At 45.7% G+C, this 15372-nt stretch overlaps 1 protein-coding gene across 1 annotated transcript in view; it reads left to right on the top strand.

The window, feature by feature from the left end:
- npas1 (neuronal PAS domain protein 1) overlaps nucleotides 1-15372 on the top strand; it is a 276687-nt gene that overhangs the window by 166817 nt on the left and 94498 nt on the right. Inside the window, exon 4 of the mRNA XM_041179211.1 lies at nucleotides 12105-12194. Within this exon, the coding sequence (XP_041035145.1) occupies nucleotides 12105-12194 (90 nt within the window). The remainder of the gene's footprint in view (nucleotides 1-12104; nucleotides 12195-15372) is intronic.

Here is a 15372-nt window from a genome sequence, read left to right as displayed (position 1 = left end):
AAAGCCGCGGCATCTGTTTTCCCTTCACCACCTTGCCTTCCAGGCTGCTGTTCAGAATAAAGAATAGTGGCACGGGTTGTCGCTGAGGACAGAGTTAGGAAACAAATACAAACGGAAAATGCTGCGGATGCTGGAAATCTGAAATAAAACCAAAACACAAAGGCGCTGGAGAGGCCTGACAGCACCCGCAGAGAGAAACACTCCGAGTCGAATACGACTCTTCTTCAGGACTTAGTTTTTTTTTTAATTTATTCACGGGATGTGGGCTTCGCTGGCTGGGCCCAGCATTTATTGCCCGTCCCTAATTGCCCCCTGAGAAGATGGTGGTGAGCTGCCTTCTTGAACCACTTTAGTCCATGTGGTGTAGGAACACCCCCCCCCAGTGCTGTTAGGGAGGGAGATCCAGGATTTTGATCCAGCCACAGGCGAAGGAATGGCCATATATTTCGACAGGGCTGAGTTTGCCATCATCATTTCTGGTGCCTAGCTTGATGCCAGTCTGTCCAGTTTGTAGCAGTTTGCTAGGCCATTTAAGAGTCAACCACATTGTTGTGGGGTCGGTAAGCCAGACCAGACCAGATAAGGATGGCAGACTTCCTTCCCTAAAGGGCATTAGTGAACTGGTTTTTAACAATGGTTTCATGGTCTTCATTAGACTTTTAATTCCAGATTTTTATTGAATTCAAATTCCACCATCTGCCGTGGCAGGGTTCAAACCCCGGTCCCCAGAGCATTACTAGTCCAGTGACAACACCAGTATGCTATCACCTCCCCAAGTAATGGGTTATCGTAAAGAAACAAAGGCTATGTCCAGATTTTTAAAAATTTATCCTTTCGTAGGATGTGGGCATTGCTGGCAAAGCCAACATTTGTTACCCATCCCTAATTGCCCTTAAACTGAGTGCCATACTCAGCCATTTTAGAGTCAACCCACATTACTGTGGGTCTGGGGTCACATGTAGACCAGACCTGGTCAGAATGGCAGATTTCCTCCCCTATAGAGCATTAGTGAACCAGATGGGTTTTTTTTGCAACAATCGATAATAATTTCATGGTCACCATTACTGAGACTAGCTTTATAATCCCAGATTTATTAATTGAATTTAAATTTGAAGCTAAACAAGCTGTTGGGGTGGAATTTGAGCCCATTACCTCAGAACATTATCCTGATCTCTAGATTATTAGTACAATGATATTACTACGATGCCACCATCTGCCCAATGAGATGTGATTAGAAACCATCTGAATGCAACAAGAAAGGATAAAGAAAGAAAGGCAAGACAAGCCCAGCTAAACAAAAAGCATACAAAACAAATAGTTGTTTGGTAGCACAGAACTTAAGTATTGCTGAAAAAGAGACATGTCGAAGCTTTTCTTCCTGCACTCATCAGGACACTTCGCAAGAATACTGATATAAGGGAAAACAACAATTTATACTTTATGTGAAGAGAGCACTGATAGGTTGGCAAGTGGACTCTGATTGGCAAAAGTGTTGCCGTGGAGAATGCACCAATGACAGCCATTCGCTGACTCATTCCTCAGGACAATGCCTTGACCAATTAGGGTCAAGCTGCCTGGTTTAAGTTTCAAACAATGCTTGGCATTTAACAGTCAGTCACCCTCACTGGTGCATCTTCCATGGCAACGCCTCTACCGATCAGACTCCACTTGCCAACCAGTCAGCATTCTCTTCACATGCAGTATATTGGTATTCTTGCAAATTGCCCTGATGAGTGCAAGACAAAAAGCTTTGACATGTCTTTTTTCAACCATACATTAAAAAAACACATAGAACAAGATGAAGGTAGAGGTTACGATCTAAAGTTGAACTTGATGTTGAGTCCAGAAGGTTGAACAGTGCTGAGTTGAAGTATAAGGTGCTGTCCCTTGAGCTTGTGTCGAACTTCACTAGAACACTATGGAAGGCCTTGGACAGAAAGGTCAGAGTGGGAGGGAGGTGGAGGATTAAACTGGCCAAGGACAGAGAGGTCAGAATGAGAGCGAGGTAGAGAGTTAAAATAACAAGCAATCGGAAGCTCAGGGTCATGCTTACGGAGTGAACAGAGGTGTTCAGCAAAGCGGTCACCCAGTCTACGGTTGGCCTCCCCAATGTAGAGGAGGCCACACCGTGAGCAGTGAATTCAGTAGGCTAAATAGACTGACACACATATGTATTTATATTTCAGTCCTTCCCAAAATTTCATACTACGTTCCTCATTCTGTTCATACAATGGTTTTACAAATTTGCACATCTACGTGACTGTTCCAAAACTGCAAATCAATAATAAACCAGTAAATAAAGAATGTACTTTAATCTAGTCCACTCGATGGTGATGATTATTGATTGTGTAAATCATCTAGTAACTGTTTCAGGAACACATATTACATCATGTGAGCCATATTATATGTTTTTTTTAATTATTCATTCACGGGATGTAGGCTTCGCTGGCTGGGCCAGCATTTATTGCCCATCCCTAATTGCCTCGTGAGAAGGTGGTGGTGAGCCGACTTCTTGAACCGCTGCAGTCCATGTGGTGTATGTACACTCAAAAAGTGCTGTTAGGGAGGGAGTTCCAGGAATTTGACCCAGCGACAGTGAAGGAACAGCGATATATTTCCAAGTCAGGATGGTGCGTGGCTTGGAGGGGAACGTTCAGGTGATGGTGTTTCCATCTATCTTCTATCCTTGTCCATCTGGATGGTAGTGGTTGTGGGTTTGGAAGGTGCTGTCTGAGGAGCCTTGGTGAATCCCTGCAGTGTATCTTGTAGATGGTACACACTGCTGCCTCTGTGTGTCGGTGGTGGAGGGAGTGAATGTTTGTGGATGTGCTGCCAATCAAGTGGGCTTTTTCCTGGATGGCGTCAAGCTTCTTGAGTGTTGTGGGAGCTGCACTCATCCAGGCAAGTGGGGAGTATTCCATCACACTCCTGACTTGTGCCTTGTAGATGGTGGACAGGCTTTGGGGAATCAGGAGGTGAGTTACTGTGCATCTCTTCCAATACATAATCCTGTGACAAGTGCAAAACAATGAGAATGTATAATACAAACATACGAACAAGGAGCAGGAGTAGGCCATTCAGCCCCTTGAGCCTGCTCCACCATTTAATAAGATCATGGCTGATCTGATGGGAACCTGAAATCTGCTTCCAACCACCCCCGATAACCTTTCACCCCCTTGCTTACCAAGTATCTATCCACCTCTGCCTTAAAAATATTCAAAGACTCTGCTTCCACCACCTTTTCAGGAAGAGAGTTCCAAAGACTCACGACCCTCTGAGTGAAAAAAATTTAACCTTATCTCTGTTTTAAATGGGCGTCCTCTTATTTTTAAAGAGTGACTTCTAGTTCTAGATTTTTTCCACAAGAGGAGTCATCCTCTCCACGTCCACCTTAGGATCCTATATGTTTCAATCAGTATCATTATTTTCTCCTTCCTCATGTAAAATAAATCTGTAATTATATAGAATTTTTATTCATTCTAATGCACAATATTAATTTTTGACAATTAATGGTGGGAGTGCAAGGCTGGTGGTTTGCCTCGGGCATCAAACACTCTTTGCACTGGCTTTGAGATCACCTTTAATCTTCTATACTCGAGGGGATGCAGTCTGGGTCTGGAAACGTCAGTGCGGTTAGCTGTATTACAAATCCAGGAAGGAAGGTACTAGAACGTTCACAACAGACTGTACTGTGGCTCTATAAAGTGTTGGTCGGGCCCCAGGGCTAGGCAAGCTTATTAAGGGTTCAGGTTCCAAGGTAGCTAAATGGAGTTAGGATCTACCATGGCCTAAGAGGCTCAAATGGCTGAATGGTCTCCTCCTGTTCCTATGTAAGAGGGAAGGCAGAACATGTTTTCTTGCCCAGGGCATCAGATTGTGGAATAATTTACCACAGCCCGCCCTGGAAGTGGAAGTAAAAGTGAAACAAAAGTGAGATATAAGTGAAGTGAAAGTGAGGGATAAGTGAAGCAAAGGTGAAGTAAAAGTAAAGTATAAGTGAGTACAAGAGACAATTGGATACATTTCTGAAAGAAGCTTTACCAATCCCTTCAACTGGGGCTGGGATTGAAGTCCACATGGAACTAAAAATTACCCTGCCACTTGGCATGCTGGCTCCATCCCATCTCAGGCCCTTTTTTTGCGGAGGCAGGATAAAGGTTGGCAAGGCTACCTACCCACAAGGCCCATTAAAAACCAATTGAGGTTGATTTTCCAGTCAGCTTCCAGATTCCCACAAGGTGGCAGGGGCCAGGTTAGGTGCCTGGAAGCAGCCTTCTGGCGTCAGACCATGGGGTCAGTGCTCTAGTCAGGCCCTCCATGCCTGCCTGTTGAGGGTCCACCCAACCACCCCCCCCCCCCCCACCCCGCCCCCCGTGCCCCCACCCAACCCCAAAAGCAATGCCCTGGCTGCGAAAGCCATTTTTTAAACTAGGTTTAAGCAAGTCGGTATTGGGCCCCTTGTTGTTCCTGATATATAGTAAAAATCTAGCTCTTGGTGTGCAGGGTACAATTTCAAAGTTTGTGGATGATTCGAAGCTTGGGAGTGTTGTGGACTGCGGGGAGGATGGTGTGGAACTTCAAGAGGACGTAGACAAGTTGGTGGAGTGGGCAGATAGGTGGCAGATGAAGTTCAATGCGGAGAAGTGTGAGATGACGCATTTTGGTAGGAAGAATATGGACAGACAATATAAAATAAGGAGTGAAAATTTGAAGGGGTGCAGGAGCAGAAAGACTTGGGTGTAAATGTGCATAGATCATTGAAGGTGGCTAGACAGTTAATGTCTAGGAGAGAGCAGTTAATAAAGCATATAGTATCCTGGACTTTATTAATTGGGGCAGAGAGTACAAGAGCAGGGAGGTTATACTGAATTTATATAAGACACTCGCTAGACCTCAGCTGGAATATTGTGTACAATTCTGGGCACCATATTATAGGAAGGATTTGAACACATTGGAGAGAGTGCAGAAGAGGTTTATAAGAATGATTCCAGGAATGAGAAACTTCAGTTATGAGGTTAGATTGGAGAGGGCGGGACTTATCTCCTTAGAGAGGAGAAGGCTGAGAGGAGATTTGATAGAGATGTTCAAAGTCATGAGGGGGCCGGACAGAGTAGCTAGGGAGAAGCTGTTCCCGATCGTAAAAGGATCAAGAATGAGGGGGCGCAGATTTAAAGTGATTTGCAAAAGAAGCAAGTCTGACTTGAGAAAAATCGAGTGGTTTGGGTCTGGAATGCACTGCCTGGAAGTGTGGTGGAGGCAGGCTCAATCGAGGCATTCAAGAGAACATTAGATGATTATTTGAATAGAAACAATGTGCAAGGTTACAGGGAAAAGGCAGGGCAATGGCACTAGGGCATAATGCTCATTTGGAGAGCCGGTGCAGACATGATGGGCCGAATGGCCTCGTTCTGTACCGTTAAGATTCTGTGACTTTGTGAAGTTGGGGAGATGGGGCCTCCATGTTGAAGTGCCCTCACTATTACTTACCTGCTATTGCAGCCTGCTGACCCTTTCAAGGTGGAAGGGCTCTGACTGGTCCTTCAGTTTCAAGAGCCTGCCTTCTGCCTTTAATTGGGTGGTGAGCCCATCCTCTGGCCAATTAAAGAGGCACCCCCATGAAAATCAGGGCCAGCGATTGCTTTCCACACCCCACCCCCTCCCCTGCATTCCCCCAACCCCACCATTCCTCCCTCCCAATGATCAGGATCTGGAAATGGCCCCAGCCTCTGTTTCCCACCCCCCGGAGAAAAAATCCAACCCACGGTGAGGTGGTGGGGTTGAGCCTTGTAAAGCAAAGGACAATGAGTTTACTGAGGCTGCAGTTCCTCAGTAATCTCATCTTGTCACCTGTACTGATGTCGACTTTTGTTTAATGAGGCGTCCTCGTAAAGATTCTGACCTTTTTTAACTCCTTAGAGTAAATTCCCCAACCCCGTGCTCTCACCTGAGAACCGCCATCGAAGGAAGCGATGACATTTGCCGCTAGAATGCCTCTCCCTGACCTGTGATTCCCTTTGAGTGGAGCCCCCTGCCTGAAGCACGGGATTAGTGAGCGTTCGCAGATCACAGTTTCGCATGTAAATTTCAGAGTCAGCCCCTGGCATACTTGGCACTCTCAAAGGGCCAGTGCAGTCATCCACCTTCATCTCTTTAATTACTTATCTATCACAAAGTATGGAGTGCGCAAATGCTCAGACTGGCCGCTCTTCTCACTCGACATTGTTGTCTCTCTTTAGCTGGCAAAATCAGCCCAGTCCCCACTGGTAGGACATAAATCATCTCTTGTGGCACCTTACTGTCTGTCTGCTCTCTATTTAATGCTTACCAGATGGTGACTGTTTCTGCCAATGTGCTAAAAGACCTCAGCACCGGAACTCCGCAGTCATCTCACATTCCTCAGGGTTAGAAGTTGATAAACTTTGAGAATACCCTTTGTCCGTGCCTTCAGCTGCCTTGGCTCCAAACTCTGGAATTCTCTCCCTAAATCCCTCTCTTTTTTTCTTTAAGATGCTCCTCGAAACCTACCTCTTTCACCAAGGTTTTGTTCACTTGTCTTAATATCTCTTTATGTGGTTTGATGTCAATTTTACCTGATAATGTTCCTGTTTTTCTACATCAAAGGCGCTATATAAATTCTTTCTGTCCTTTCTGTTGACTTATGCCAATTATCCTAATTCCAAATTCAAGGGGAGGCAGTGATGTAGTGGTATTGTCACTGGACTGGTATTCTAGCAGGTCCAGGGTAATGCTTTGGGGGCATGGCTTTAAATCCCACCGTGGCAGATGGTGGAATTTGAATTCAATAAAAAAATCTGGGATCAAAAGATCTGATCGTGACCATCTCGTTCACTAATGTGGGAAGAAATCTGCTGGTCTGGCTCTACATGTGACAGCAATGTGGTTGACTCTTAAAGTTGCAAGGGCAAGTATAGGGATAGGCAATGATGCCCACATCCACTGAATGAAAAACAACAACTTCCTAGCTCAGATGTATGCAGGTAAGTCCCCCTCTAAGTCACAAACCACCTTGGAGCCATATTGCAGCTCCTTCACTGTTGCTGGAACTTATTTTCTTTATTCTTTCATGGAATGTGGGCGTCACTGACAAGGCCAGTGTATGTTGCCCATCCCTAATTGCCCCTTGAACGGAGTGGCCATTTCAGGGGCCAGTTAAGAGTCAACCGCGCTGCTGTGGGTCTGGAGTCATGTGTAAGATCGGGTAAGGACGGCCGATTTCCTCCCCTAAAGGACGTTTGTGGACCAGACGGGTTTTCACAACAATCACCAATAGCTGCATGGGGCGGATTTTCCCGGCCCCGACAGCGGCGGGCATCCTTGTGGGTGGGAAGGGAAAATTTGGAGAGCTGTTAAAATTCAGCCGCTCTCCAAAGCTTCCTGTCCACAACAATACCTGCTGGCAACAGGGCCAGAAAACCCTGGCATTGGTCACCATGACTGAGGCTATTTTCAAATCCAGATTTATTAATTGAATTTAAATTCCACCAGCTGCCATGGTGGGTTTTGAACCTGCGCCCCCTAGGCATTAGCTTGGGCTCTGGATTGCTAGGTGCAGTGACATTACCACTATGCTACCATCTCCCTGAGTGCCCACCCGAGCAGCACTGTGGGTGTACCTACACCCACATGGACTGCAGCGGTTCAAGAAGGCAGCTCATCACCACCTCCTCAAGAGCAACTAGGGACGGGCAATAAATGTTGGCCTTGCCAGTGATGCTCACATCCTAAGAACAGATTTTTAAAAACCTGCTAAAATGTGATGTCTGAAACGGTGAGAGACAGTTAGTGTAACATTTCCAGGAAGAGTGCATGCCTCACAACTTTTATTTATCTATCACTTAACAGGTCCCAAGGTGCTAGACAGGAGTGTTATCAAATGAAATTTGACACTGAATCACGTAAGGGGATATTTGGACAGATAGTCAAAGTGGTAGATTTTAAGGAGTTACTGAAAGGAGGTGAGAGAGGCAGAGGGATTTAGGGGAGGCATTGCTGAACTTAGGACCCAGACAGCTGAAGACACAGCCACCAGCAGTGGAGTAGGCTCGGGGAGGGGATGCTCAAGAGGCTGGAATTGGAGGAGGGTAGAGACCTCAGAAGGTTGTCAAGTTGGAGGAGGATACAAAGATAGGAAGGGGGTGGTGCCATATGCTGGAGGAATTTGAAAGGCAACTGCATGAGTGGCATTCACGACCAGTCCAGTGATGCATGGCGACCAATTCCTGCAATGGGGCTATCGTTGACATTCAGAAACATCGCACAGCATGAATGGGGTATTAAGTTCATTTTACTTTCTCTCATTGAGGAGCAGGGCAGCCATTAAAAGCCACTCTGCTGTTTAATCATCCGTCTTTATTAAATCTGCTAACTGAGAAGGTATCCCAGAGTTGACATTTCCAATACTCCCAATGCAGCACGGTGCAGTAAAAGCTTCTTCTCTGCAAATAGGAAAGATCATTTTGCAAATTTTGCTTGTGCAGAAAAAGTGATAAAAGCGGATGAGTGCCAGTGTTAGAGGAGTACGTGCCATGAATTCCGGCTTTGGTTCCTCCTTAAACCAGCCCTTTTGTTACATCGAGCACAGAAACAGGTCATTCGGTCCAACTGGTCTACGCTGGTGTTTCGGGCAAAAATTTGGCAGATGGAATATAATGTGGGAAAATGTGACGTTATTCACTTTGGCAGGAAGAATAAAAAAGCAGAGTGTCACTTAAACGGAGAACAACTACAGAATTCCAAGGTGCAGAGGGATCTAGGTGTTCTCGTGCATGAGTCACAAGAAGGCTAATGGAATGCTATCCTTAATAATGAGAGGAATTGAACATAAAAGTAAGGACGTCATGCTTCAGTTATACAGGGCATTGGTGAGACCACATCTCGAATACTTTGTGCAGTTTTGGTCTCCTTATTTAAGGAAGGATGTAAATGTGTTGGAGGTGGTTCAGAGGAGGTTTACTAGATTGATACCTGGAATGAGTGGATTGTCTGATGAGGATAGGTTGGACAGACTGGGCTTGTTTCCGCTGGAGCTTAGAAGATTGAGGGGTGACTTGATTGAAGTATATAAGATCCTGAACAGCCTTGACAAGGTGGACGTGGAAAGGATGTTTCCTCTTGTGGGTGAGTCCAGAACATGGGAGCACTGTTTTAAAATTAGAGGTTAACTTTTTCAGGACAGAGATGAGGTGAATTTTTTTCTCTCAGAGGATAGTGCGACTTTGGAACTCTCTGCTTCTGGTGGTGGTGGAAGGGGGGGCCATTGAACATTTTTAAGGCAGAGGTAGATAGATTGTTAAAAGCAAAAATAAAAGCAAAATACTGCGGATGCTGAAAATCTGAAACAAAAACAAAAATTTCTGGAAAAACTCAGCAGGTCTGACAGCATCTGTGGAGAGGAAGACAGAGTCAACATTTCGAGTCCGTATGACTCCTCATCAGAGTAGATAGATTGTTGTTAGGCAAGGGAATCAAAGGTCATCAGTAGATGAGAACGTGGAATTTGAAGCAGAAACAGGTCAGCCATGATCTTATTGAATGGCAGAGCAGGCTCAAGGGGCTGAATGGCCTACATTTGCTCCTATTTCATATGTTCGTGTGTCTCTTTGCTAGAGAATTCCAAACAAATCGCACTGCTCTAATTGTGTAAACTTGACTCTCTATTCCCTTAAGGGTGGAAGAATGAGAGGTGATCAAGTCAGGGTGTTAAAAATGATGAAAGGACTTGAGATGGTAGAGGAAGGGAAGGTATTCCCTCTGATGGGGGAGTTCCGAACAAGAGGCCACAACCTTAAAATTAGAGCCAAGCCGTTCAGGAGTGAAATTAAGAATTATTTAGGTAGGAATTTGAAATTCAAGGCTAAAAGGTTGCAAATCCTGGGGGACAAGTGAAGCTTTTAAGACTTTGATTGCTGGATTTTTGTTGGGTTAAGGGCATCAAGGGAGCAAAGTGGGAGGCACAGGTCAGCCATGATCTGATTGAACAGCATGGCATTTCCAAGGGGCTGAGTGGACTACAGGTACCAGACTGTGTATCCTGGAAGTCTGGGACCGGGCGTGTGCCAAATTTGGGGGTTTTGTGGGTATTGGGTCCTAGGCCCAGCATGTACTTATAGTACATAAAATAAATCTTGAATAATAAAGAATTAAAGGGTTTTATTCAAATTCCAGCAAATTCCAGGGTTCCAGCTTTGAATGTAGCCGGTTTTTGGGTCCTTCAGGATTTTGGGGTGCCAGCTCAGGGTTCCAACACCTAGTACTCCTGTTCGTTGACATGAGTTTGGGGAGAGCAGTCAGAATTCAAAATGGTAGCAACTCTGATTCCTTCACAAGCACATTCTGGGTGGAGGTGGGATGTCGGTGAGGGGGTGTGGGTGGTGGGGTGGGGGTGGGGGTGGGAGGAGAGGAAATCACGTAGCTCAGATGCCCACCCATCAATTTCACCTTCTCACGAAGCCACACCTGCCAACTTGCCCTGACTGCCCATGCTAATGCCACCTAGAGTCTCACACGACCTAACCAGCCTTTCTACCAGCTGCCATTGTATGCAGCCTTAATGGCTGTAAGTCAGGCTGCACATGGGCACTGAGCCCGACACCCCAGTGCAGGAGTGGGTGCTGCACTGTTGGAGGTGCCATCCATTGGAAGAGAGGGCAAACTGATGTCTCACTTCTTAAGATCTCGAACATACCATGGCACTCTTTGACAAAGTTCTCCCAGGATTCTGGACAACACTTACTCCTCAACCAACATGACCAAAAGCGGGCAAATTGGCCTGTCACTAAAATAAAAGCAAAATGCTGCAGATGCTGGAAATCTGAAATGAAAAGACAGAAAGTGCTGGAAAAACTCAGCAGGTCTGGCAGCGTCTGTGGAGAGAGAAACAGAGTAATGTTTTCAAGTCCAAATTGACTCTTCTTCGGCAATGTCATATTGGATTTGAAACGTTAGGCCAGGATAAACAGGTTTTTGGTCTCTCAGGGAATTAAGGGATATGGGAAGTGGGTGGGAAAGTGGGGTTGAAGCCCAGGATCAGCCATGTTCGTATTGAATTGGCAGAGCAGGCTCAATGGGCCAGATGGCCTACTCCTGCTGCTATTTCTTGCGTTAACTCTGTTTCTCCCTCTACAGATGCTCCAGACCGGGTGAGTTTTTCCAGCACTTCCTGTTTGTAAATTGGTCACCTCATTTTGATTTGTTTAAAAAAAAGAAACTTGCATTTATATAGCACCTTTCACAACCTCAGGCTGCCCCAGAGCACTTTACAGCCAATGACACACTTTTGAAGTATAGTCACTGTGGTGATGTAGGAAATGCAGCGGCCAATTTGTGCACAGCAAGATCCCACAAACAGCAATGTGATAATCACTAGAAAGTCTGTTTTAGTGATGTTGGTTAAGGGATATTTACTAGCCCAGGAATGTGGGGAGAACTGCTCTGCCCTTCTTCGAAATAGCACCATGGGTCCTTTACGTCCACCTGAAAGGGCAGACAGGGACCTCTGTTTTAACATTCTACCCCAAAGAAGGATCTTGCTCAGTACGGAATTTCAATTCATGAATTTGCCAACATGACATTTAGTGAATAGAAAGTTTTCACTGAAGCACCTTGTGTCATTTCTGAGAGGTGAGGTATAATTGTACACCTTTCTTCCTTTACAGATGTAAACCGAGTTCTCCCAAAGTGGTCGAAATGGCACTTTAACTGCGCCAACTTCAGATAAACAAAATAAGTGACCGCCATTCGCCGACTCATTCCTCAGGGCAATGCTTTGACTAATCAGAGTCAAACTGCCTGGTTTACATTTCAAGCAATGCTTGGCAGTTAACTAATCAATCACCATCACTGTGCATTCTCCATGGAAATGCCTCTACCAATCAGAATCCACCAATCAGCACTCTCTTCACATACAGTATAAATTGTTGTTTGCGCCTTATGTTGGTATTCTTGCGAAGTGTCCTGATGAGTGAAAAACAAAAAGCTTCGATGTGTCTCCCTTTTCAGCAATACTCAAGTTCTGTACTACCAAAGGACTATTTTAAAATATCAAACTGCTTAACATTTATTCCTTTCTTGCTTTTCTTCCACAGTCCTTGGATGGCTTTATTTTTGCACTAAATCGAGAAGGGAAATTCTTATACATCTCCGAAACTGTCTCCATCTACTTGGGACTGTCACAGGTAGGACAAACACTGCTGGTCTAGTCCGTTCTTAGCACAACAGTCCAACATTCCCATTGTGGCAATGATACTCCATGCTCGGATCGCCAACTGGCTCCGAGCATCGCCAACTGATTCCTCTCAGAGCGGCCGGTGGAAATTCAGATGAAGCGTGCCATTTATAACTTGATCTTCTGTCACCAATGCCAAGGAAATTTGTTATCGGAGGAGTTCATTTAGCCCCTTGAACCTATTCCATCATTCAGTAAGATCATGGCTAACCTCCGACCTAACTCCACATAACCTACCTTTGCCCCCTATCCCATAACACCCTTGGTTAACAAAAATCTATCAACTTGGATTTACAATTAACATTTGATCTCGGGCTCATTGCTATTTGCAGGGGAGAGTTCTATCATCCATTGCATGTTGAAGTGCTTCCGAACTTCACTCCAGAAAGGTCTGGTTCTATTTTTTGGACTCTGCCCCCTTGCCCTAGGCCAGAATTTTCCAGCTACCTCACCCCACCCCCTGTGGGTGGGGCCAGCAAGCCATTGAACTCTCTGTTCACAACAGCGGGACCGGATGATCCGGCCAGCGTAAGGGGCTGGAAAATTCCAGTCCTAGACTCCCCAATCAGCAGAAGTGGTTTCTCTCTACCTACCCTATCAATTCCCCTTAATACCTTGAAAACTTTCAATCAAATCACTCCTTAATCTTCTAAATTCCAGGGAATGCAACCCTAATTTGTGTAACCTCGCCTCATAATTTAACCCTTGGCGTCCGTTTTGGTAAGTTTGAGTTGCACTCCCTCCAAGGCTCATATATCCTTCCTAAGTTGTGGCAATAGGACCTGCTGAGCACTAAACTTGGCAAATGCAGCCCCTCCAACTGCACCCACCTGCAGTGCCCATGACCAAATCCCCATTCTCTCACACACGTATCAATAGATTAAGTATTATTGGGTGACTATGATTCACTTTGACTTCCCCCTCAACCCTTTATGTAAATATGTTGCACTCATAAATATCACATAGAACACATCTCCACTCGAAGCACGTACAGTCCTCTGTACACACTCCTTAACACCTTGAAAACTTTGGTCAATTGACCTCTTAACCTTCTAGGTTCCAGACAGTACAATCCTCGTAAATTAACCCTTCACATAGACCCCAAACACAACACATTTGTCCCAGGCTCAACACATATACTCACACGCTCGCTCACTCACACATTACACATTGACTCAGTCATTCAATCACACGCTCACACATTCACTCACACTCTCACATCCGCTCACACACACACACACACACATGCACATGCTCACATACAGACACACACACACACACATGCTCACACACTGACACTCGCATGCTCACTCACTCACTCTCACACATGTTCGCACATACTCAAACATGCACTCTCACTCTCTTTCACACTCACAGTCATTCTCATGCTCACATACACTCACTCACCCACTCACAGACACACAAACACTCACTCTCCGTCACATTCACATTCTCTCATACTCGCACACACTTACGCTCATAGACACACACACACATTCTCTCTCTCTCTGACAGACACAAACTCACTCACTCACTCTTTCACTCTCTCACGCACGCACACAAACTCAACTCTCACAAACACACTCTCTCTCACACGCACACTCTCACACGCACGCTCACCCTCTCTCGCATGCACTCACTCTCTCTCACTCATGCACACACACTCTCTCTCACTCAGACATACTCACACACACACTCTCTCTGACACACACAGACACACAAACACACACCTAACTGCTATGCATCAACCTGAAGAACCTAGCAGAAAAAACAATGCTTTTCACCATTATGGCTCCTCTAATGTGTTAATTGCATGACACTTGTCTCTGTGTGACTGTCTGCTTCTTTCTATTTTTAATTGTTCCACCTGGGCTGGAATCCATTATGTGCTGCGCATCAGTATTGAATCACAATTACTGCTGCATGAATAATTAATACCCGTAATTATCTGCTGTACAGGAGAGGTGCTTAACACATGTTAGACATAATTGATGAGTGTATAAAAAGCTAAACTGATTTCAATGCAGAAATCGGCCGAACATCTCCGGCGCAAGGAGGGCAAGCAGTGGAAATCTTAGCAGCGCACACATACACTCTCGAGGGGAACTGAAGAGGAAATATTTGCAGGGCTATGGGGAAAAAGGAAGTGGGGGGTTGGAGGGGGGGCTAGTGGGCTGAGTCGCTCTCACAGAGAGACGGCACGAACATGATGGGCCGAGTGGCCTCCTTCTGTGCTGTGACCACTCTGCGTGTTGCGTTCTGTGTTGTCCAGGCAAAATCAGGACACAGGGGTTAAAGTGAGCGCCAGTTCCTGGGGAAGAAAAGAAAGACTTGCATTTACATAGCACCTGTCTTTCATCACCACGGGAGTTCCCAAAGCACTTCATAGGCAATGACATACATCTGAAGTGTAGCTACTGTTATGATGTTGGAAATGTGGTAAGCCAGTATGTGCACAGCAGGATCCCATGTGCAGAAATATGATAATGAGCAGATACCCTCTCTTTGTGATGTTGACTGAGGGAAAAACATTGGCCAGGGTGTTGGCCCTGCCCTTCTTTGAAATGGTGCCATAGGATCTTTTACAGAGGGCAGGTGGGGTCCCAGTTTAAACATTTCGCCCAAAGGACGACATCTCTAACAGTGCAACACTCTCTCAGCACTGCACCAAAGTGTTGGCCTTGATTTTGTGCTCATGCCTTGGAGGAGGACTTAAACCCGCAACTTTATGACTCGGAGGCAAAAGTGCTACCCACTGAGCCATGGCTGACGCACAGCCTGCATTTATATGGCACCTTTCCTGACTTCAGGACATCGCAAGGTGCTTCACTGCCAACGATGAACTTCTGAAGCGTGGTCATCAGTGGCTGGAATGGTCAGGTCGTCTCAGCGGGAGCACACTGCTCTCGGTTCGACCATTGTGGGTTCACGCAATCCAAGCAAACGCTGAGGAAGTGCTGCACTGTCAGAGATGCCAGCTCCTAGAAGAATCATCAAATTCAGGCCCCTGCCTGGCCTCTCATTTGGACACCCAAGATTCCACTCAAAGAGCCAGGGGTGAGGTTCTCCTCAGTGTCCTGGCTAATATTTAATCCCCCAAGGAACAGCACCAAAAAACAGATTAACTG

Source organism: Carcharodon carcharias, chromosome 34, assembly GCF_017639515.1.
Source record: "Carcharodon carcharias isolate sCarCar2 chromosome 34, sCarCar2.pri, whole genome shotgun sequence".
Taxonomy (NCBI): domain Eukaryota; kingdom Metazoa; phylum Chordata; class Chondrichthyes; order Lamniformes; family Lamnidae; genus Carcharodon; species Carcharodon carcharias.
The sequence above is the reverse complement of the archived record's forward strand: the minus strand, read 5'-3'. Positions and strand labels throughout refer to the sequence as shown.